Source organism: Osmerus mordax, chromosome 1, assembly GCF_038355195.1.
Source record: "Osmerus mordax isolate fOsmMor3 chromosome 1, fOsmMor3.pri, whole genome shotgun sequence".
Taxonomy (NCBI): Eukaryota; Metazoa; Chordata; class Actinopteri; order Osmeriformes; family Osmeridae; genus Osmerus; species Osmerus mordax.
The window spans coordinates 16408781-16431648 of record NC_090050.1 but is presented as its reverse complement, the minus strand read 5'-3'; the positions used below and the strand labels follow the sequence as shown (position 1 = coordinate 16431648).

The window sequence follows — 22868 nt, the reverse complement described above, 5'->3', positions numbered from 1 at the left end:
CTCCTGCAGACAGGACTTAATTTGGGCAGGAGGGGCCTGGGGCGTGGGTCACAGTAGTCCGCTCTGCTATCACACTATCATGACAGACCTTGACACCTGAGGGAGGAAGAGACCAGCACCGTAACAACACTTCGCCCCAATACATCACACACACACACACACACACACACACAAACATATACATAGGTTCCACTTTTTCACATATAAATCTTCTCCTGGCTCTCCTCCATCCCGAATCCTTTATCTTTCCATCTCCCTATTTCATTTGCTTTTCCTGTTGTGTATTTAATTGGTCCAGTCTAGCTTTAAGATTATCCCATCTTTGTCTCTTTTGTTTTAGATAATAAATTGCACTGCATTTTTATTTAACATATTCACCCTACTGGCTGATTTAGGGGAAAGTCATGCAGACCTACAGTACAGTAAAGAGACGCATGACAGGAGATTTGTGGATATACAGACTCAAAACTCAGTAGCTGACACACACATACTGTACAAACAACATTGTATATTGAATAACTATGGATGTCAAGTCCACAAAGTGTCTCCTATTTTATTTCCTCCATATAACTCCAATTGAACATTAAGGCCTACAATGTGTCTAGGAATAAGATCTGTATAAGAACATTCTTGAGGAAAACTACAACATGAATAACATGTCCCCTCACTTGTTTAAAATTAATCATATACGACAGCATCGGCTACCTCATGTACTGTGTATCATCTAGCTGAGTGACACACCGTACAGAAGAATCATCAAAGCCTCCATAAATATAAACATGCACAAATGCACGCATGCGTAGGTGCGCTTGTAAATCCAGACACACACGCACACGTACACACACCCACACACAAATGCACAAAAACCCACAGGGATACACACTTAATACAGGAGCACACACATGTTCAATAGAGATTTGAGTGAGAAGAATGGGAATAGGTTTTCCAAGACAGTCCCTTTGGAATTCACGGCAGGGGCTCCCCAAGGAGGAATAAAGAAGAGGGGCAAATTCAAAACCCACTCCTTTCTCACAAAACATACATCCACACTTTATACAGAAATAGTGAGATTTACTAGTTTAGGATGCCTGATACACAATGGTCTGTGATACTTTATGCCATTCAAAACGTTGTGCATCCCTGGGCCCACTAAAACAGAAAACTTTTGAATTTCAAACAGATTTACTGTTACTCTTTTACATATAGCAAGCTAAAGTAGGTCACACTTGTTTACCTTGGTTACAGTTAAAGTTACAGCCTTCACCCTGGTGAGTAAGATAATCCTAACTCTAACCCTACTTTATGAACACATGATGAATCATATGTAGTAGACTTACATTTCTATTAGAATTTAGAATTTTAGGACTTAAAGGCAGGTTTCAATCCGATGCTACTTTGAAAGTTTATCATGTGACATGACTCATCTTCTAGTCTATTGTTTGAACAGCCTACATAACAGCAGCAGCCTCAGGTGAGTAGAACTCTGAGGATACCAGTGCACCACGACACTTATCGTGTTATTAGCAACAGAAGTGGGAGATGATGGTGACTTAGTTGGGTGTCGTTTTCAGTGCAACACCATGGAGAACAGCAGAGCACTGACTCCGGATAGGCCGATGCTATGTTGGGAAGCGACCCGTACACAAATGTATCGATATTCTTCACAGTTATAACGTTGATAACCTCACAAGTCACATTTCTCTGACATTCTAATAGGTTAATAATTTTCGGACTCATTAATTATTTGGAAAGCAACATTGACAGTGAAATTGACATGCCTGATGTAATTTTTTCTAACGAAAAATCTGTGACCGTCGTTAAATTACACATTACATGTAACCAGATAGTAAACGAGAATCCGATATATAATTACATTTCCTTAGGTTAACGCGTAACTACTTACCACCTTGCACTGGTTTATGAGGGGAATTCCCGCTACATTCTACTGCAGGTGTCCGCGCGCTGCGCTGTCTCTCGCCGATTCACTCCAGAGCGCTCCAGGACAGCCGGCTGTCAGCGCCCGACGTGACCGGAATAAATTCACGCCTTTGTGGTGTCATAAATATTATAGAGCACAGGATTGGAAAAATTCTCCACGGGACAAGAAAAAGAGGTTGGTAGTGACCTTTTCTGTTCATAAATCAGATAATTCCTTTAGCCTTTCTCTCTCTCAGCAGCCTATCACTCTAGACCTCTCCACACAGAGCAGGAGCATCCCACACTTGGACCATCCAAACGCATAGATTATCTCATGTACTGCAGAGGGTAGCCGCTCGTGGATGCACGCAGTCCTTCCATCCCTCCAATACGGTTACTCTCTGCAAGCAGCGGGTAAGGGAGGGAAGGAGAGGAGGGGGTGGATGGAGGGAGCGTTTTTAGTTGGAGGGAGATAGAAGAAAGGGGAAGGAGGGGTGTGTGATACAAGGACGACCTGAGATTTCTCAAGGGTGAACGCTTTTCCTGTAGTAATTCAGCGTCATTCCCCAAAATCCCGGCATATTGTTTGCTCTAACTGACACACAGGGTAGGCTACGACAGTGTATTAAACCCACCCCAACTCATGTCTTTCGAAACCGATGTAGAGGGGATAGGAGATGCAAGAACGACAGGTGCGCTTGTCCCAACATTAGAACTGTCGAGCTGTTTCTTCTTGCTGATAAGTGATACGTATTCAGTATAGCTAAACACAGAATATTTATCTCCTGTCAGTCCACTTATACACATTGAATTGAAAAGGGCTCTAGTGTGAGATTCATTTAATAGTAATTTGGGGTGAACACAATTTGTTCATCATTTAGTTTAATGTCAACAGTCAGAGTGAGACAATGGACAAGTGAAAAATAAATGGCTCACACTGTCTAAACAGCTAGGCTATGTCAGACTAAGGGAAAATTGTCTGACATTGATGGACTATCTAAAATGACTTCAATCCCAGCATGTGAGCATGTGAACACCAAATGATGAATGATAAGATTTTTCAAACAATGTCGGAATAATGACTATGGATAAAGGTTACTCTTAGATGACACATGGACAAGGTAGAAGAGGTACAAATTGTGTGTCCATATGACCTTGAATAAAAACATGGATTCTTCCTGATTTCAATAAACGTTTAACACACACTCACACATTGTTTAATTCAGTATTCATAAACAGACTTCTCTGGACTTGCACGCTGATCAAGAGCTATATAATCACCACAGGGTCACTAAACTTCTCACAGCCAGGGATGATCGGAAAACAGCAGCATTTCTGCAAAACAGTGGGGAATGGACAGGTAAAGAGGAAAAAATAAAGAGAGAGGGAGGGGGTTTGGGGAAGGGGTGTGGGGACTCTACCAAGACCAAAAGATTCTTGGAAAAGGATAGGGCAAGGTCAGGGTAATTTAATTGGATTCTGCAACACCTTAGTTGTGTCTGACATTCTCCCTTGCTCCTCCCCCCTGCTGTATTGTACCGGTACAGAGCACTGGTACACTAACAAGCTTTAATGCTATTTCCCTGTCTGTCCAGTACCGAATTTCCTGTAAATCCTGCCACTTCCATACACACAGACACAAACACAAACACACGTACACAAACACACACACATACACACACATGCCTTGCACTTCCTGGTGAAAACAAACAAATGGGAACTGGTCTCACTAGCGATGTGCATCTTTGGTAATGTAATGTGGTAAAATTGTATGCAAATGCATTCTGCATTTGCATACAAATGCAGAATGAGCCAGGGATCAGGAAGACCTGCCAAACACCCACACACCATACGCTTGTTTCCTTCAGCCAGGCTATGAACACACACACACTCACACACACACACAGGCACACACACCGACAGGAGCACTCCCATACTCTCATGCACATAAACCTACATGCAGTATACACATTACATTTTGTGCTTGTTGTGTATTGCATCATTGTTTTACCATATTGTGTGGTGGTTAGTGAGTCCTGTTGCCCTATCTGACAGTTTGTCTGGTAGTTAGAAATCTGAGCACCACCTACCCATCAGAGCATGAAAGGTGACCAGCAGCAGTGTCTGTAAACCGGACCTGACATTCAGACCTGAGATCTCACCTGTCTACTGCTTTGGCACTTGCTCAGTCAAGAGAGGAAGTTTAGAACACACTACAGCCACACACACACACACACACACACACACACACACACACACACACACACACACACACACACACACACACACACACACACACACACACACACACACACACACCCAAGCACAAACAAACAAACATAGACAGTACATACACAGGGAAGTATGTACACATGTACAGTATATCTGTGAGCAGAACCAAATATTCATGATGAACATATTTAGGTGTTGTTTCTAGAGCAAACACTCAGGTTATAACAGTATTATCTGTTTCTCTACTTCAGGAGTTGCGTTATAAAGAGATCTGCACTGCAGCTGGGAAGGACAAATATGATCTGTCTTTCCAACTGAGGTGTTATTGACTTTTCTCAAAGGACTTAAAAATGAATTTCAAGCAGCAAGTCAATAAACGCATTGAGAATGAAATTAGGATATGCTTAAGCTCTGATTTACATTCAGCCACAGCTCACCCTGCCCTTGAAGGAACCACTGACAGGGATCTCATAGCTGACCTTATTAGTGTCTGGATAGAGAGAGAGATAAAAAGAGAGAGACAGAGAGAGAAAGAGAGAGATAAAGAGAGAGAGATAAAGAGAGAGAGAAAGAGACAGATAGAGAGGGGGGGCAGCTGAAGTGGACAATAAAAGTGACACTGAAGCAGTTGAAAATGTCATAAAGCAGTAACGTGGGAGAAGAGGGTGGATTTGAGAAAAAGTGACAATGTGAGAGCGATAAAAAGAGTGACAAAAAGGAGAGGAAATTCTGAGATAAGCAGTGTCCTCTAAATGTCCTTATTTCCACTGAAGGGGACATTAATCCAAGGTGCTGGAACGCTGAAGCAAAGGGAGGAAGAAAAGGTAGAGGAAAGGGTTAAGTGTTTAGGGCAGCAGTGTGAAATGGAGGGAATAAAAAAAAGAGGGGAGAAAAAGAGGCACATGAAAGGTAACAAATTTCTCCACAATTTTCTCTTCATCCTCACACTGGCAGTGACCTTGAATTGGAGCCTGGGACTGGCTGGTCAAGCCAAAGGATTATGAAAGGACTGGCAGAGTGGATAAAGCCGGCAATAGGGAAAGATAGAGATGTGGCAAAAGACAAGATCAGCACGAGCTGTTTGATCACACCAGAGCCAATTAGGACATTGAATTATTTATGACAGAGGCCTAATTTTACCTCAGGAATAGACAGAAATAAACAGTGGATATTGCGAAGTATAGAGAGAGCTCTCTGAATGCCACCTCTGTAGTGTTTGTCTAGGCTAATGGTACCTCTGCCTCAAGGGTGAAGGGCAAGTACAGGTTGATGGATCTTCTCGTTAACATCTATGAGGCAGGATGGACATGGACCTGCTGGGCACGGCTTGTGTCACCACCACTGTGTGTATAGGCAAACACGTACACTGTAATCAGTGTGCTGTCAATTGACTCTCATATGATGGATGCTTTTATATGCTTCTGTAGAAAATAATACATGGTTCACCATAGTGTTTGTAGGTGGTACAATTGTGTAATTTGGCACTTTCTTCCCCCAATGCGTGCATGTATGCGTGGATTCATGTGCCTGCCTGTGAGTGTGTACGTGTGCATTTTGTGTTCACTATTGTGTTTGAAGTTGGCTAATGGGCTGTGAAATGAGCTTGGCTTATGAAGACAGTGATGTTTAGAGACCAGCTTTGCTCCTCAGGGCTCCCTGAAGGCTATGTACTTTAGGATGGCAACCAAACAAACCCTGAAAACATTACAATAGACTAAGGACAAAATATAGACAAAAATAAGCCTTCCAGTCCCTAATATATGCTATGGTCTACATTAAACATAAATTCACAGGAATGTACACATCAAAACCTAGATGTGTATATTATGTTGAATGTTATGGACCAATACAGTTTTTCTTTATATTAGAGCGACCATACAATAGTGTGTGTGTCTTTGTGTTTAGTATGTACATCTGTGCACAGTCAGCTGGCATCTATGGCCCATCCCACGTCTGTGTGAACATGTGTTTATGTCTAGACACATCCCGTTTTAGCACACCACAGGGGCACCTGGTGACAGCTAGATGATGAGAAGCGCTCTGACCTGTCACCAAACTCCTCTTCCACCTCCCTCCTCCCTTCACCTCCAACCTTCTCAGTCTGTTCTCCCTGAGCAGTCTGTGACCCATGGACCTCTTCTCCAGCTCAGCCTCCTTCCTTTGTCAGTCCTCCTCCCCCACCTGCCTCCTAAAGCCGAGGCCCGTCTGTTCTCCACCTCTCATCCGCACATCAGTCTGTTTCCACTAACGTCAGAGACCTTCAAATTACACCTGAGTGACGTCACGATGACAACCCCCTTCCACAGACCATTCGTGACCGTCACGATATGCCCAGTGAATAAATGCTTTAGTCACACCCAGTCCTGGGAGAGGGTTAGGGTTCTCGCAGGACATCCCATTTCCCATGCATCTCAGTTTGTTTTTACCAGAGCCCAAAGGAAATAGTCACATTTGAGCCTGGGCCAGGAGGAGAAGCCAGGACAGCAGGGGACAGTGGGTTCAATGAGAAAGAGACTACGCTGGTGTCCAGTAATCCAAGCTGACACCTCATTACTGGAAGAAACTTTACTGCTGGATGTAAGGCATCATGCCAACAGGAATATAGACACCAGGTGAAAACACAGGGAAAAATGACCTAAGCTTCTCTGAATTAATGAACACATAGGCTGTTCCAATTTAGTCTTCTGGAGTGCTAAGTGTCTGTGTGTATGTGTGTCTGTTTGAGTTTAGTTATAGTGTGGTTGAACTGTTTGTTTACAAGACACATCTCTTTGAAACAAATCAATATGTAATTTACTCAAAGGTTCCATCTGAGGTCAGCAGAGGTCAGTGCCATTATTCACCTATCTGGTCCAGAGAAGTTCCCTGAACTGCTAAAAGACACCCACATTGTGTGATGAAACCCTCCAAAAATAGTGTTCATATTCAATTTGGTGTTGATCTTCCAGTATAAACCCAGCTTTGGTGTACCACTCTTACTGTACTGGTGTTATAACAAACTGTGTGTGGTTACATAAACCACACATTAATGTGTTTCCATACTCCAGGAAGGTAAACTTTTATTTTTTTATATTGGTGGTAACTCGGTTCCACCAAACAACTCAAAGCAGATCATTTGAACAGTGTGGTTAGGGTTAGTTAGTACACCCCACATGACCACACGAGACAGGATGGTCAGATGCATAGCAATTCTGTCTAAATCTAAAACATGCTTGGAAATCAGCTGGATGCTGCGACATTCTCGATAACACAGACTTTACTTATGTAAACATGGAGCTTTGGATTATATGCACACTTTAAATGAGCACCTGTCAGTGGTTACTTATTGCTGACTAGCTCGGTCAGAACACAGCCTCAGGTCAGCATGACTGGGGGTTAATGGGTCCATATTTGAGCTCCTCCTGACAGCTCTAGCTTATGAAGAGATCATGAGTCATCCGTCAGAGGGTAAGTGGATGGTGGTCTAGGCCAGAGTGAGGTCATTCTAGGAAGGCCAGACACTGGCCCTGCCTAAGATGCCAAGATAATAGGGGCAGAACACCATTGGCTGGAGTGTCTGATCCAAAGAGGACCCTCTGTCCTCTCCAACTCTGTGTATTTATCTCCAAATGACGGATCCTTTCTAACACTCTCCTCTTCCTGCTCAGCTGCTCAATTATCCTCCTTTCAGCCCAGAGAGGAGGAAGATACAGAAGATGGAGTGGCGAGAGAGAGGAGTAGATAGATCGAGAGCAAGAGAGAGTGACGCTGTCACAGGTCTTCTCACGTTCACGTCACCAAAGAGCTCTTAGGAGTAGCTTGGCACCCGCCAAAAAAGTGCCCCAAAAGTAAATGACAGTTCACTGTCATGAAATAATTGAAGTCAGTGTGGGAGTGTGTGTGTGTGAGTCAGAGACAGACGCAGGACGCTGTACACAAAAACAACCTAATAAAACACGAGCTGTCAATCGAAGAAATTGAAATGGAGAGGGAACTGGTGAGTGACAGGTGGTGGGGATGAGAAATGGCATATGTTAATGTTGGGTTATGAGACCCAAGCAGCCCCAGAGAGACTGCAGATAATGCTGAGCCATTCTGGCACTCAGGTGGCTCATCATCCACTGTGTCATAATGAAGAGAATATGCTAATGGACAGCTTATCCACTGGAGGACAGGAATTAAACAGAATAAACAGCTTGTGTGAGAGAGAGAGAGAGAGAGAGAGAGAGAGAGAGAGAGAGAGAGAGAGAGAGAGAGAGAGAGAGAGAGGGAAGGGTAAAGTGTGTGTATGTGCGCAGGACGGAGAGGTCACACCCGACCGTTTTTCAACTTTCAGTTTTTCTCACCTTCTGTCTAGATGTAACTTCTGAACTACAATTACGTATTTTTTATACTATCTTGACCTTCCGCGGCACACTTAAATTTGCATAACCAATTAATAAGCAATAAAAGACATCAACAAATTCAAATCTATCATGCATAAACATTGACGGAGAAAGAGATATCCTGCAAAGGAGGAGAAAGGCGTGTAACACCTGTTCAAATTGGCATGACTTGACAGTGAAACAGCCTGAGAGCAGACGAGGGAAGCTAAAAGCAGTGTGGAGGAACGGGTTACGATCAATAGACCAATAAATGCTTACTGCTGCATTACTTAAGAGTGCTGAAGTTGAGTGTCCTTCAGGACACAGAAAAAGTGTTTGTTCCCTTTCCTCAGCCAGACAAAGAGGATTGATTGGACTGAAGCCTGGGGCATTGTATAGGAGGAGTATATACTGTACAGATGAAGCCTGGAGCATTGTATAGGAGGAGTATATACTGTACAGATGAAGCCTGGGGCATTGTATAGGAGGAGTATATACTGTACAGATGAAGCCTGGAGCATTGTATAGGAGGAGTATATACTGTACAGATGAAGCCTGGAGCATTGTATAGGAGGAGTATATACTGTACAGATGAAGCCTGGGGCATTGTATAGGAGGAGTATATACTGTACAGATGAAGCCTGGGGCATTGTATAGGAGGAGTATATACTGTACAGATGAAGCCTGGGGCATTGTATAGGAGGAGTATATACTGTACAGATGAAGCCTGGGGCATTGTATAGGAGGAGTATATACTGTACAGATGAAGCCTGGAGCATTGTATAGGAGGAGTATATACTGTACAGATGAAGCCTGGGGCATTGTATAGGAGGAGTATATACTGTACAGATGAAGCCTGGGGCATTGTATAGGAGGAGTATATACTGTACAGATGAAGCCTGGGGCATTGTATAGGAGGAGTATATACTGTACAGTTGAAGCCTGGAGCATTGTATAGGAGGAGTATATACTGTACAGATGCAATAAAAGAACATTATGCAGAGCCTTTGTAGAAGCTGGCATATTCCACAGGACTCAACTCGAGTCTGAAATTATGAAACATAGAAAACTGTAAGAATGGTCACATCACAGTGAGCGAAATAGAGCGAGAGAGACATAGATAAACATTATGTGATCATTTGACTGAGTGGGTGATGGAGCAAAGAAGGGTGTTAGCAATAGACACAACAGCATATCTAGCAAATTTGCATTGCCATAGCAACAGCCCTCCTAATTTGAAAGGCAAGTAGGCGGGGAGGTAGATATGGAGAGTGTGTGTGTGAGGGATGGTGTGTGTGTGTAACTTGTTGGCATGCTTGGTCCTGTTCTTGGCACACTACTACAACGCTCTCTGTTCTGCCAACCGTAGACCCTGCAGCTTTAAACAGTCAAGGTCAGTCAGGAGGAAAAATGAACAACTCCTAAACGTGTTCCTGCATACTACACACTGATGCATTCAATACTGCCCCACACAGATAGAGGGCACCGCCACCTCACACTACATACGTGACCAATCTGTATCCAATCATCCATCCCTTTCCACCTGAATGCTCCTAGACACTGACCTAAAAGCATGGTATTGGAGTAGTCCAAGTGGCAGAGTGCACAAGTGCACACTTAGGGGAGAGAAGGCTAGCGAGCTGAAAGATATGGCTTCTATTATCATGGGAAGATAATGCAGCTCTGCTTCAGTAGTGCCAAGGTGACCTTGGAAGGGTGGTAAACCGATGTCATCAGTAATGAAAAGCTAATGAGAACATATAATGCACGTTTTTCATGTAAACAGCATACACATAATTACACATACACACAGGCGGATCACCTACGTAATCTGCACCATGTAATTAAAAACCGACACAGAAGCATACATGGACACACGTATGCTTATGTGTATTTACAAACACAAAACCAGGGAGATTGAATCATAATTAAGTTACAGGTATTTGTGATGTGGTATGATGTGTAATGTGACCCCAAGTGTGATGTGCAGGTCTGGACTGGGACTGAAAAACGGCCCGGGACTTTGAAACGCAGACCGCACCACGACTGTGTATTATTATATATTTTATTTTTTTGCATTATGCCGCGGCCGTTTGGGAAATCTCCCGACTCTCCCGAGGGCGAGTCCGACCCTGGTGATGTGGTCCCAGCACCGACCCCCCAGGTCCCCCGAACAGGGAGAATCTGAGGCTATGGTTCTAGGATGGTTCTGTCTGGTGTGAGTAGCAGACAGTTCATGGGTACTTAAATCAATGACAGGTGTTGCTTATATGATGAATAGGAGGAAAGCAGATCAGAATCACATGTAGTAAACAAGACAAATCTGGCGCACACAATCGCACACTCTGACAAACACACTCAGAACCTGACTGACAGTAATAGACAGAAGAACTGAGCAGATGAGAGGCAGGCTGGGAGCAGAAAGGTGTGAGAAATGCTCAGCACGCACACACACACACACACACACACAAACACACACACACGCACAAACTCGCACACATAGCCAATCATTCCAAATCATGTTCAGTTGTCAAGCTTTCCCCAAAGTCTTGGGATAGAAAATATACAAAACCATCAAAAACGAATACAGAACCGAGACACGCTGCATAACTCTGTTCTCCTTCCAGGTCACCATTATCTTTGTTCCGTTCTAATAAAGTTTCCCTCTCCCTGTGTGTATGTCCGTCTGTGTGATGAGGAGTGCTCGTCAGGGGAAATCAGGAAGGCCATGGAGCAAGGGAGACCATGAGAGGATGAGTCACACCAGATAAGTGTTTAATCTCTTCATTAATAAAACATGCTATGGTGTAATTAGAGCTTTTACTTACAGCACAGCTTGGAACTAGACACTTGCACAGACACCGCACAGACACCGCACACACACACACACACACACACGCACGCACGCACACACACACACACACACAAACTGATAGAAGACAGGTTCTGTCTGAGGTAGAAACAGATTTATATATAGAGAAGCCGAGGCAGCAAATGGACTAGCATCCATATTGTAATGATATGACATTTTCCAATTCATCATAAGCACTGTTTAATACTTTCAAGTCATGTGATTTGTCCAATCCAAAGAAAAAAAGCTTATATAAAAACAGTATAAAAATACTTCTCAAAATAGCACCTTTTCTGTCAAGTAGACATGCAGATGTATACAAATAAAATTACTACAACAATATATAACTCTTTTCCCAAGTTAAATTATGCATATATGTACAATTCAATGTCAATATTTTGTGCTTCAAAGATTATGTCTTCAACAGTGGAACAATTCTGTACATTGGTGGACTGATTTAGATGTCATGTACAGACAGTACTCAATAACAACCATTTGGACAGTTAAAATGGAAGGATCATTGGGTAAAAAGGTGTGCCCACTGACTGAAGAAATGCAATAGCAATAAATAAGCAAACATCTAAACCATCCAGCTTGGGGAAAAACATGGATCCATCAACAGCTCAAATATATCTTTAGCTGATGTTTATATTCTTAAACATCAAAACTACGGTTTATTGACATTCTTGGAGCTGGAAACGAGGTGGTAAATGTGTACCTATTCATCATCCTCGTCTGCCGGACGGAGTCGCTGGAATGAAAAACGGGATAAATATGCTTGTGCGTGTGCTGGTTTGTTCACCATATTGGTGTGGATGTGTGCAAGTGTGGGTGCTCTGTGTGTTGTAATGTGTTTAATGCGCAAGTCCATGGGTGTGTATGTCCAGTTGAGTGTGTTTACCTGTGTTGCCCCCGAGGCAGAGTTTCTCACACTGCTCCAGGAGGAGGAAGCGGTTGGCGTTGCCGTCACAGCCGCTGTAGATGAAGGGCCTGCAGGCCTGAGCCGGGGCGTTAAAGTAGTAACGCAGGGTGAAGCGCCCACAGGTGCCCTCCTCTAGAGGCAGTGAGCACGGGTCCACTGGAGCTGAACACACACATAGAAACACACACATATATGTACAGTACATACAGTATATAACAGCAAGGAAATACTTGTGAGATGAAAAACAGAGAAGAGTAGACATGAGCAGGACTGGGCTGAAGGGAGCAGTGGAAGGTGGTAGCAGTGCTCAAGGTTAACTTTAGATTTATGTTTGGAATATATTAGTTGGTAATAAACATGCACACACAGCAGCAACACACAAGCCTATGAAGTAAATGTACATCCATCTCTATTTCATAAAAATAATTCAAAATAATGTATCAGGCAATGAGGGATTGTAAGGTCAAACTTAGCATGTTTCATTAATCTGCCGTGCTTCTTGAATGATGTGTTCCACCTATGTAAGCATACCCATCATGCTTCAGTAGCCCCTATACAGTACCACATGCAGGGAGGTGGGATGCGGTATGAACCCCATCATAGCCTGAACCCTGGAGATGAGTTAGTGGGTGGACTTTACCTTCCCCCTTCAGGTCTCTCTTAGGTCTGTCTGCTTTCTGAGAGGCCACAGCTTTCTGAGAGGCCACAGCTTTCTGAGAGGCCACAGATTTCTGAGAGGCCACAGCTTTCTGAGAGGCCACAGATTTCTGAGAGGCCACAGCTTTCTGAGAGGCCACAGCTTTCTGGGGCACAACTTTCACAGCCTCACCAGTCGAAGAAGAAACTTTGACAACCTCACCTGTCGACACGCATTAAACAGACAGACAGGCACACACCCACACAAACACTCACTAATAAATCTATCTACTCGGTTATATGAACAGGTAGATGCGCCAATTTTGTGACCATTTTCAGCACATCACAAAACATACACAGTACACAAACATACACTAGACACACATACATACAGTACCAGTCAGAAGTTTGGACCCCTTTATGGGAAAAGGGTTTCAAACTTTTGACTGGTACTGTAGATATATATTATACACAAGAGAAATTGTGTGCAACTGTATGTAGCAGCAGACTAGTGTGTGAGACTGGGGTGAGGTTAAAAGATTGAGCTAGGTTAAGCGTGGCGTACGAATGAAGTGTGGGGTGGTGTTTTGTGGTGCAGGAGGAGGCATACCCCTGCTCTGATTGATGTTGGGGGTGAAGAGGACAATCTCCTCCAGAGGGTCATCGTAGTTCTCGATGGAGTAGATATGCTCGTAGTCCGGGTCGTTGGTGTTCATCACCACACGGAGTTCACGACCTGCAACACAGGTAGGCGCCACATCGGTCACACCCCCTCAACCCATTTCACCCAGACATGGAGGAAGGGGGGCAGGAGACTATAACTTACCATAACATGACCCCACCACATGCTACCATTATATTAACTTACCATCCCCTTACCCTCCCATACCAGGAACCTAACTAAGAATCTAAGGCTAGAATTGTATAAGGACTTACTGGGTGGGATAAGTCCCCTGAGTTATAAACACAATCTTTGAGAATCAAACGGGACATGATCATATTGTGTTAGAGTTGCACAGAGTATACACTTAAGACGGACAGGAAGACAGTAACAGTTAGGAGTCCTCTGTTTTCTTGACCAGAAAACCACCCTGGAGTTCAAAGGTCTCCACACACAGACAGACATGGCAGGAGAGACAGACAGACACACTCACCCTCCTCGCCCATCTGGGCCAGCGAGCGCTGTGGTGCCGGCCCCGCCCTGAAAGACTGGACACCTGGGCGGGGCTTAGGGTCTGGGGCAAGACCTGAGAGGACCATACGGGGGCAGGAGGGGAGGAGGAGGACCAAGACCAAGAGACATAAATAGGACAGAGAGGCAGCATAAGAACATGGAGGATTAGTTTACGGGGTAGAAGAAGAATAAAAGGGTGATCAGAGGAGAGAGGGGGAAGGGAGGTAAGGGGCAGTGACCAGCGGGAGAAACAATAACCAAAAGACAACAACAGAACAACCAAGCTGGTCAGTAGGAGATTACAATGATGTTAGCAGAACCGCCTCCACCAGAACATTGACACATTCAAACACATACATAGTTACCCACAATACAAAAAAATACAGACAGAACAATGTACACATAAAATCCCCAAACTTGGTCCAACATGAAAATGATAATCATGAAAGTAAGTCCCACTGTTCCATATTTGGTTCTCACTCACCTCCACAAGCTGAAACAGAGGAAGGAAGAAGAGAGAGAGAGAAAACATCAAAGTACATTCATCAGTGTATTAGCACCCTGCAGATGCTTCTGAAGCACTGAAGACGGGTGTTGAGGTTCATCTGGAGGACAGCAGTGTAACAGTATATAGTCAGGCCTGGCACAAGAAGATGACTGAGAGACTCACCACAGTGTTGACTCATCTCTGTGCGAACGTATGCACGAATCTCATCCTCCTGTACGCACAGAGAAGAGGGTGAGAGGAATAAACAGCCGAGTGTGTGTGTGTGCACGTCTGTCAGTGTGTGGGTGTGTGTGTGTGTGTGTGCATCAGTGTTTTTCAGTGTGTGAGTGTGTGTGAGCAGGTCTGAGACCAGGTTTAGGCCCCTCTGGGCTGACGTCTGGCACAGTGTGTGAGTGTGTGTGAGCTGGTCTGAGACCATGTTTAGGCCCCTCTGGGCTGACGTCTGGCACTGACCGTCAGGCCTGGCTCTCCTCTGTCTCCCTTCATTCCATCTGCACCGATCTCCCCCTGGGAAGACATACACAAACACATGCACACACACACACACACATGTCTTACCAAACACAACCAACCCCTCATAGAGGTCATAGGTAGATTCTGAAAGATTCATGAAGCTTGTGTTCTTTGTTATGTGTGATCCCAGCTAAGCAAAGCAAATGATGGAATAGGTACACACCTGACTACACTATGCATGGCAAATCCCCCTCTCCAGGTAGAGACACATGTACAGAGTCACTCACCTGCTCACCCATGGCTCCTGGGATCCCAGGGATCCCACGAGGACCCACCAGAGCTGGCCCAGATGGCCCACGCTCTCCCTGACACACACACACACACACACACACACACACACACACACACACACACACACACACACACACACACACACACACACACACGTACACACACACGTGAACTCACACAGCATATAGGAGGAATAACACCACTGAACATTGAACATTGTAGTTTTAGGATCAGCCTGCTGATTATACCTTCTGTCCCTGGAGGCCCTCTGGGCCTTTAGCTCCAGCCAGGCCCTGGGGTCCACTAAGACCAGGGACTCCGTCCACTCCCCTGGGGCCCGGGGGGCCAGGGATACCTGCAGGGCCCTGACCACCACACAGAACAAAGGACAGCTACATATCAAGAACATTTCTCTTTTCCTGCATATCCCCAGAGAGGGTTAACAGTGGCATTCAGTGGACAGCTTCAGTGGGGTGACACACCGTAAAGTTGGTTATCTTCTCTATAATGGTATGGTTGGTAGGACTCACCCTTTCACCTTTCTCTCCATGAGCGCCCTTATTTCCTCCAACTCCATCAAAGCCACGGTCGCCCTGTATAGAAGTATGTCTGTTTCACTGTTCAGACTCCGTGCTGTTGAATATGCCCACACCTACACACAACACACAACACACTGGAGATATGGGCAGATACCTTGGGGCCGATGAGTCCCTCCTTCCCTGGAGATCCTGTAGCCCCTATGAGCCCCACGTCACCCTGAAATGCACACATGCACAAAGACACACAGACGCACACACACACAACCCTAATCAGCCCTGGTGACTAACCAACCTTGAAAATGGGATACAGTGCCATTGTCTTCAGGTTGTAATGGTGTGACTTTGACTGATTCCAACCTGCTCCCCTTTCCTCCCAGGCAGGCCTGAGCGTCCATGGATGCCAGCGTCACCCTGGACACACAGACACAAGGAGCATTAGCACCACAGACACAAGGAGCATTAGCACCACAGACACAAGAAGCATTAGCACCACAGACAAGCCAGACAAGTGACAGAGAAGTGACCGTGTGGGGCGACCGTAATGCCGACAGCCCCCTAGGAGAAGAGCCCACGAGAGACACTGAGAGATACCTCATGAGTCCATCAGCATCAGCTGTGCATCCTTGGTGTGTGGAGGTGACGGGCAGACAGGTCATGGTGCACGCTTCACCTCCCCACCCACATTAACTTCATTCAATCTTCTCATAACCCAAAGACAGATGTGTCGCGATTTAATATGAAAACGGTATGATAATATTCTCTATTATCTCGACAGGCATCTCCTCGTATTCATTCTGGCCTTTGTCTCCTTCTGCCTTCCAGCTTGTTTCCCAGTCTCTCTCACTCACCTTTTCTCCTTTGGGTCCGTCCGCTCCGCACGCCCCTTTTGCTCCTCGGTCGCCCTGGAAACCAATGAGTTGTCAATGACAGAAGCAGATGAAGTGCCCTGTCAATCAAAGAGGGCTAGACGGCTTCGAACCACCAATCTACCCTGACAGAGTGGGACTAAACATAGACCCACAGTCCTTTCACCTGTCACTCATTCTGTTGCTACACACACACACGCACCCACACACACACACACTTACACCAGTCTTATTCACCAGGTGAATCATCATTGCCTGCCACTCTGTGAAATGGTATCTGTCAGTAGTTAACACTAGTGAATGTAGCGCACAAACTAGTGGATTGTATTTGGACCATATCTAACCTTAAACAGATCCCAGTAGTACAATCCCAACACAAGTACCTAGTGATTACTGAGAGAACAAAAACTGGAGGGAGATGAAGGAAAATGAAAGTGTTTCGGGCCCCATGCGAAGTCTGAGTGGGTAGATTCTGTACCGCCTGGATTAGTCATTCTAAACCCAGATTAGCATGCTGTGACAGAACATCATAGCCGTCGACAGCAAGGACATCTCTCCGTATGTGTGACAGAGATCACTCCTCATCACAGAGTTAGAGTTAGCAGCTACTGCAGTGGTAAACCAAGGGAAGGTCGAGAGGGGGGAAGTGTCCCAGATGTACCCTAATAAAACCAGCCTCTCGTGTCAGGCGACATGGGGAGTATGGAAGAGCATTTTCGGTCTAAAGTCAGAAAGATCCTCTGCGGGGATGTCAGCCAGGTGTGATGAGAGGCCCGTGGCCGCGGGGGCCTCTGCGGGGATGGAACTGATGTAACTGGAGCATGAAGGACGTCTCTCAAGGTTCTCCACGTCAGGAGGGGAGCGTCAACCCACGCACTAAGAGGAGCGTACACGGGCTCACTTCATGAACACGAGCACACGCCACCTGCTCTACACACCTTGGATCCACGCATCCCAGTAATCCCCACGTCTCCTTTCTCGCCTCTCATTCCAGACAGACCGTCCTTCCCTGCTGAGCCCTGAACACACACACACACACACACGCACGGGAGGGTTAGAGAGGCGTAACGGAAGTGCGTTCATGTTGGCTCGAGGAGACAGGAATAGAGAAAGACTGACCGACTCTCCGGGCACCCCAGGTTGGCCTGCCTCTCCCTGCAGACACAAAGAGACACAGCCTTGTGAGAGCTGCGGCACGCTGAGCCTTTAACACTCTACCACAGGCAACCCAAAGACATGGCAGTCACAGCACAGAGATTCACAATACATTCACACACAACATCCTCAGTCATGTAGGAATCGGGCCCCTACTTTCTGTCCTCCTGGGCCACGGGCCCCCTGGAAACCTGTGGAGCCCCTTTCTCCTGGTTCCCCTCTCAGACCCTGAGGACACACACACACACACACAGTTACATTGTACCTCTTCAGAATGTTATCAACATATTGAGTAGTGAGCTGTGAAAAGGAGTCGCCCTCCTCCAAACTCACCTGCTCCCCAGTGGGCCCCTCCTGACCCTTCACACCTTTCTCCCCCTGCACCCCCTTGGGCCCCCGGTCCCCCTGGAACAAGCACAACCATCTCGAGTATTAATCCCTACTGTGCAAGGATGCCTTGTAGATAGTGAGGGTTGGGTCTTACTCACGGTCTCTCCTTTGTTTCCCTTCTCTCCAGGAGGTCCCCCCACCAGTAGAGTGTCTCCCTGTAGGGGATAACAGCAGTCCAGTGAAGAGCACTGCTCTCATACACAGGTCTTCACACTGGGGCCTTCTGTATCTTTCACTCTGCAAGTTGTTTGTTCACTTCTAAAACGCATCTTCACTATTAAAACCCCCTTTAAACGGTCTCTTAGTTTGTTTTCGTCTAGACATGCTTTCTTTGTTGTTTTCTTACTTTTCCTCTTTCATTATATCTACTTCTTGCGCTTGTTTCTATTTCACACAAGGCTGCACAAACACAGCCTTGATCAAATTCGGCATTTCAATGCATACCTTTTCTCCTTTGTCCCCTTGTGGCCCCAATTCCCCCTGAAAAAATTGAGAGCAGGGCTCACTAGTCAGGCATGACAAGGAGATTCACAATTGTTCATGAACAGAATGCTCAGGGGACAGATGGAGCATGGTGACACATATCCGCGTTGGGAAAAAAGAAGGAGAAATATTCACCTTCTCTCCCCGTTCTCCTCTGCTCCCTGGAGAGCCCTGAGGAAGACACACACACACATTGCATATAGCCCTGATCATCAATGCAAACCGCAGTCTAATAAACACACATGATGACTGATGTACATAGATGAACAACATCATAACCATTCAACAGACAATGTCAGGCTGTCTCAAATCAAAATGACCCATCACAGCACACTTAAATATACAGTCTCTTCCTTCAGGTAAATGGCAACGAACCATGCCTCTTCTACGGGTTACCAGGCAACTAATGGAGGAGAGCTACTTCAGTGTACTTTTACAAGATCAGGAGCTGAGAAAACAAAGTGGCCTTTACACAGAAAGACACCGTCACAATCCTTTTAACCTTATTATGGCTATAACTCTGGCGAAGTGGATGTGGACAGAGCAAGAGACCGACCTTTGGACAAACAGAAAGAGAAAGAGAGAGAAAGAGAAAGAAAGATTTGGAGAGCTGACTAGGTGCAGATGTCTCCCCTCAGTCAGAGAAGCAGGGAGGGCTGCAGAGCCAGATGGAGGGTGTGCTGAGTGATAGCCTCCCCAAATACAATTGAAAATAAAGCTCTTTATATTTACTGTGGATCCTCTGTCTCCGTCTAGACCAGAGCGACCTTCCTCCCCCTGAAAACAGAACAGACAAACACATGAGAATACAAAAGGAGTATAGTGAACACACAAGAAAGAGTGTCTGAGGCAAACAGTCCCACCAAACTAGCATGCTCCCCCTCCCCCTATGGAAGAGAAGCATGTGTTATAATAAAGCCCACGTAACGTCTGTGGCGGAGGCGGCCATCTTACCCTGGGACCTGGGTCTCCTCTCTCTCCTCTAGATCCAGGCGCTCCCACTCCAGCCTCCCCCTGACAAGCAGCAATAGAGCTCATAAGATACATGCTCACTGATAGGACAGACACACACAGGAAGGTGTCATTATTAGATACATGTACATTGTCCAAATGATGGGAGAATGTCCTGTATATCTACTGTATGTCTCTCTGAAGACAAACTCACCTTGTCACCTTTGACTCCATCTGTACCTGGGATGCCCTAGACAGAGCAAAAAACAATATAACGATTAGGAAACACACACGCGCACACACAAAACACACATAATGGTAATTCCACTTACTGCTTGTCCAGGGGGCCCTGGAGGACCAGGAGATCCAGACTTGCCCACCTGACCTGGGAAGCCTTGGAGTCCCTGAAATAAAAGCCATTATTGCATCACTTCACACCCACACCACACACTATCTCTCTGCTACTATTACACACACACACACACACACACACACACACACACACACACACACACACACACATACGCATAAACACACATTCACTGCCTCACTCCAACACACTGTACGCTAAAGCAATCAAGCCTTGTGTAGGAGGGTCAAGTCTTCTCTAACCCTCTCTCCTAATTGTCCAGGGGGTCCCGGGGCTCCAGACTCTCCTCTGACTCCAGCCACACCAGCAGTCCCAGCTAGTCCCCTCGGTCCTGGGGGCCCTGCTGGGCCTGGCAGTCCTGGGTCACCCTGGAGCACAGACACACAGGTTCACCATGGGATCACATGGTATCACCATGGTATCACCATGGTATCACACAACACAACACAACACACAACATCAAGAAACACACAATACAAGATAGGAGTGAACTCAATTAATCAATCAATCAAGGTATGCTCACCTTCAGTCCGTTGGGTCCAGGCTGACCTGGAGGTCCAGCGAGTCCCACTCCTCTCTCTCCCTGCAACACACCAGGTCCAGTCAGATCTGGGGCCCAGGTGGGCTCACCAACACACCCAGAGCAGCATATGCAGGGTGGGCCATTGGGTCTTACCTTGTCCCCTTTGCCTCCCAGTGGTCCTCTGGGCCCCTAACAGAGACGGAGAGAGGGTGAGGCATGGCTGTTTCTGTGTTTGAAAGTATTTGTACTGGTCCAGTATGTGTAATTGCTAGACAGACTTATTATGAGGCCAGGCAGTAACTAACCTCTTCTCCAGGATCTCCATTATCTCCAGGAACTCCCTATTCCAGGAAGACAAACGTTCTAGATGTAGCTTTCGTTGACCTTTGTCACAGTAACTGTTTTCTTAAAATGGTTTGTCAGATTGGAATGCAGTATAAACTACTCACTCTATCTCCTTTGATGCCTGCTGGCCCCTTTTCTCCTCTTTCACCCTAGATGGATGCAGTTTTGTCAAGAAAATGTTCCTCACATCAATTCTTTGTCATGAAGTACAGTGCGTGTGAATCCCTGAGAGAGCAAATGATTTAGAAACTGTGTAGAGTCAGACTTACACGAAGCCCAGCCAGTCCTCTCTCTCCCACTGTTCCAGGCAATGTCACACCAGGAAGTCCCTGCCACCAATCACAAGTCAGCTAGGACAGCTTCCATACCCTCAAAACTAAAATGATGCTCCGCAGTATTTTTTACAGTAACCCTGGAAATAACTCACAGTCTGTCCTTTGGGTCCAGGTGGTCCTCCCACAGACTGGAATAAAGACAAAAAAACAAAAACGTCATTACAGTACAATTACTGTACAGTTCAATACCAACTATCCAGGGTCTACAATACTATTCTACTATATATTATATTAATCTCTAAGGGTTCTCAGGTACCATACAACATGTGAAACTTACAGCTGTAGCTTTAGGAGCTCTATAGCCTGAGAGCGAAGGGTTTAGTGTGTGAGAGGGTATGTTTGTATGTGTGTCTTTGAAGTGATGTGATTACATATCCTGTAGGTTGAAGGGGTTGAGAGGATGAGTCATTCCCTTAAGGAAGTTGTCATTTGCAGCTGTGATTCATGAATAGGACTTTTCAAACACAGCCACTCACAAACACACACATACAAACACACACATAAACACACACACCACACTTTCCCCAAAACACACACCCACTCACCTTCCCTGGGGGGCCACTGTCCCCCTGCTCTCCTTTCAGACCAGGGGAGCCCATTGATCCAGCGATGCCCTGAGGATAAGGAGGGGAGGTATAAGCGGATAACCTTGAACACAAATATGCTACACAGTACTGTGCACACACACACACACACACAGCCACTCACTCACACACTCTGAAACACACACACACCAGTTTTCCTGGTAGTCCTGGTGTCCCCTCTTTTCCTGGCACACCATCTCTTCCTGGGACCCCCGGCTTGCCCCCTTCGCCCTACAGTATACAGAGACAGATGCAGCCACAATTGCTGTGTGTTGGTGGCTGAGGTGTGGAGAGCTGTGCTGTGGGGAGGAGTGTGATGGTGTAGTTGTTGGCTCTGTGAAATGAGCTTCCCAGGGCTGTGCTGTACTTACCACCTGTCCTGATAGTCCAGGGGGGCCATGTGGACCCTGGACAGAAGCAGAGCAGCATTAAAACACAATGAAGCAATAACTCAGGGATAAACCATGGGGCACAGCCCAACCATATACAACACCATATGAAATATCCCACAGACCTCACGGGGCCTGTAGACAGCAGAGTTAATAGTGTGAGGTTGGATGTGTGTCGGGTAAGGGCAAAAGGTTAGTCCCTGATAGACAGTGCTGCAGACATGGGACAGGACATACCACAGCTCCTGGGGGGCCTGGAGGGCCAGGCAGGCCCGAGTTTCCCTGTTGACCAGGCAGACCCTGGAGAGGAGAAGAGACTTGATAATCATGGAGATTCATATATTATGGATTTATGTCTGTGTTTGTGTGTGTGTGTGTTTGTGTGTGTGGGTGTGTGTGCGTGAGTACTGGGGCTCGTCACAGTGTCACCTGAATACCAACTCCTGGCTCTCCTTGATTACCCTGGGGAACACAACACAAACAGAAACCTCCATGTTGACCTCAGACCCTTCATGTATCTGTCATTTGGAGCTCTGTAAGACCATGTTGTTGCTGTACAACTAGAGGACCAGCAGTATTGTCACCCAGCTGCCATACTAATGTGGTATGTG

The 22868-nt window shown here is 45.9% G+C and overlaps 2 protein-coding genes across 2 annotated transcripts in view; both read right to left on the bottom strand.

The window, feature by feature from the left end:
- Positions 1 to 11527: 11527 nt before the first annotated feature.
- On the bottom strand, positions 11528 to 14161 carry LOC136961296 (uncharacterized). Its single transcript, XM_067255215.1, has 5 exons — positions 14056 to 14161; positions 13512 to 13637; positions 12906 to 13124; positions 12245 to 12427; positions 11528 to 12094 (listed from the first exon to the last, which is right to left on the bottom strand). Exons 1-5 carry the CDS (start codon positions 14159 to 14161, stop codon positions 12069 to 12071), a joined length of 660 nt encoding a protein of 219 aa, XP_067111316.1. The 3' UTR covers positions 11528 to 12068.
- Positions 14162 to 14551: 390 nt separating this feature from the next.
- col7a1 (collagen, type VII, alpha 1) overlaps positions 14552 to 22868 on the bottom strand; it is a 35818-nt gene continuing 27501 nt past the window's right edge. Inside the window, exons 82-113 of the mRNA XM_067254856.1 lie at positions 22687 to 22719; positions 22495 to 22557; positions 22240 to 22275; positions 22019 to 22099; positions 21830 to 21898; positions 21377 to 21412; positions 21219 to 21278; positions 21054 to 21098; positions 20910 to 20945; positions 20758 to 20793; positions 20605 to 20664; positions 20324 to 20449; positions 20044 to 20115; positions 19926 to 19961; positions 19715 to 19774; positions 19493 to 19537; positions 18896 to 18931; positions 18722 to 18757; positions 18376 to 18432; positions 18221 to 18292; positions 18044 to 18115; positions 17852 to 17887; positions 17671 to 17751; positions 16715 to 16768; positions 16224 to 16277; positions 16021 to 16083; positions 15858 to 15920; positions 15576 to 15692; positions 15324 to 15401; positions 15037 to 15090; positions 14746 to 14794; positions 14552 to 14568 (exon numbers count right to left, since the gene is read on the bottom strand). Of these exons, the coding sequence (XP_067110957.1) occupies positions 14552 to 14568; positions 14746 to 14794; positions 15037 to 15090; positions 15324 to 15401; positions 15576 to 15692; positions 15858 to 15920; positions 16021 to 16083; positions 16224 to 16277; positions 16715 to 16768; positions 17671 to 17751; positions 17852 to 17887; positions 18044 to 18115; positions 18221 to 18292; positions 18376 to 18432; positions 18722 to 18757; positions 18896 to 18931; positions 19493 to 19537; positions 19715 to 19774; positions 19926 to 19961; positions 20044 to 20115; positions 20324 to 20449; positions 20605 to 20664; positions 20758 to 20793; positions 20910 to 20945; positions 21054 to 21098; positions 21219 to 21278; positions 21377 to 21412; positions 21830 to 21898; positions 22019 to 22099; positions 22240 to 22275; positions 22495 to 22557; positions 22687 to 22719 (1833 nt within the window). The remainder of the gene's footprint in view (positions 14569 to 14745; positions 14795 to 15036; positions 15091 to 15323; positions 15402 to 15575; positions 15693 to 15857; positions 15921 to 16020; positions 16084 to 16223; positions 16278 to 16714; positions 16769 to 17670; positions 17752 to 17851; positions 17888 to 18043; positions 18116 to 18220; positions 18293 to 18375; positions 18433 to 18721; positions 18758 to 18895; positions 18932 to 19492; positions 19538 to 19714; positions 19775 to 19925; positions 19962 to 20043; positions 20116 to 20323; positions 20450 to 20604; positions 20665 to 20757; positions 20794 to 20909; positions 20946 to 21053; positions 21099 to 21218; positions 21279 to 21376; positions 21413 to 21829; positions 21899 to 22018; positions 22100 to 22239; positions 22276 to 22494; positions 22558 to 22686; positions 22720 to 22868) is intronic.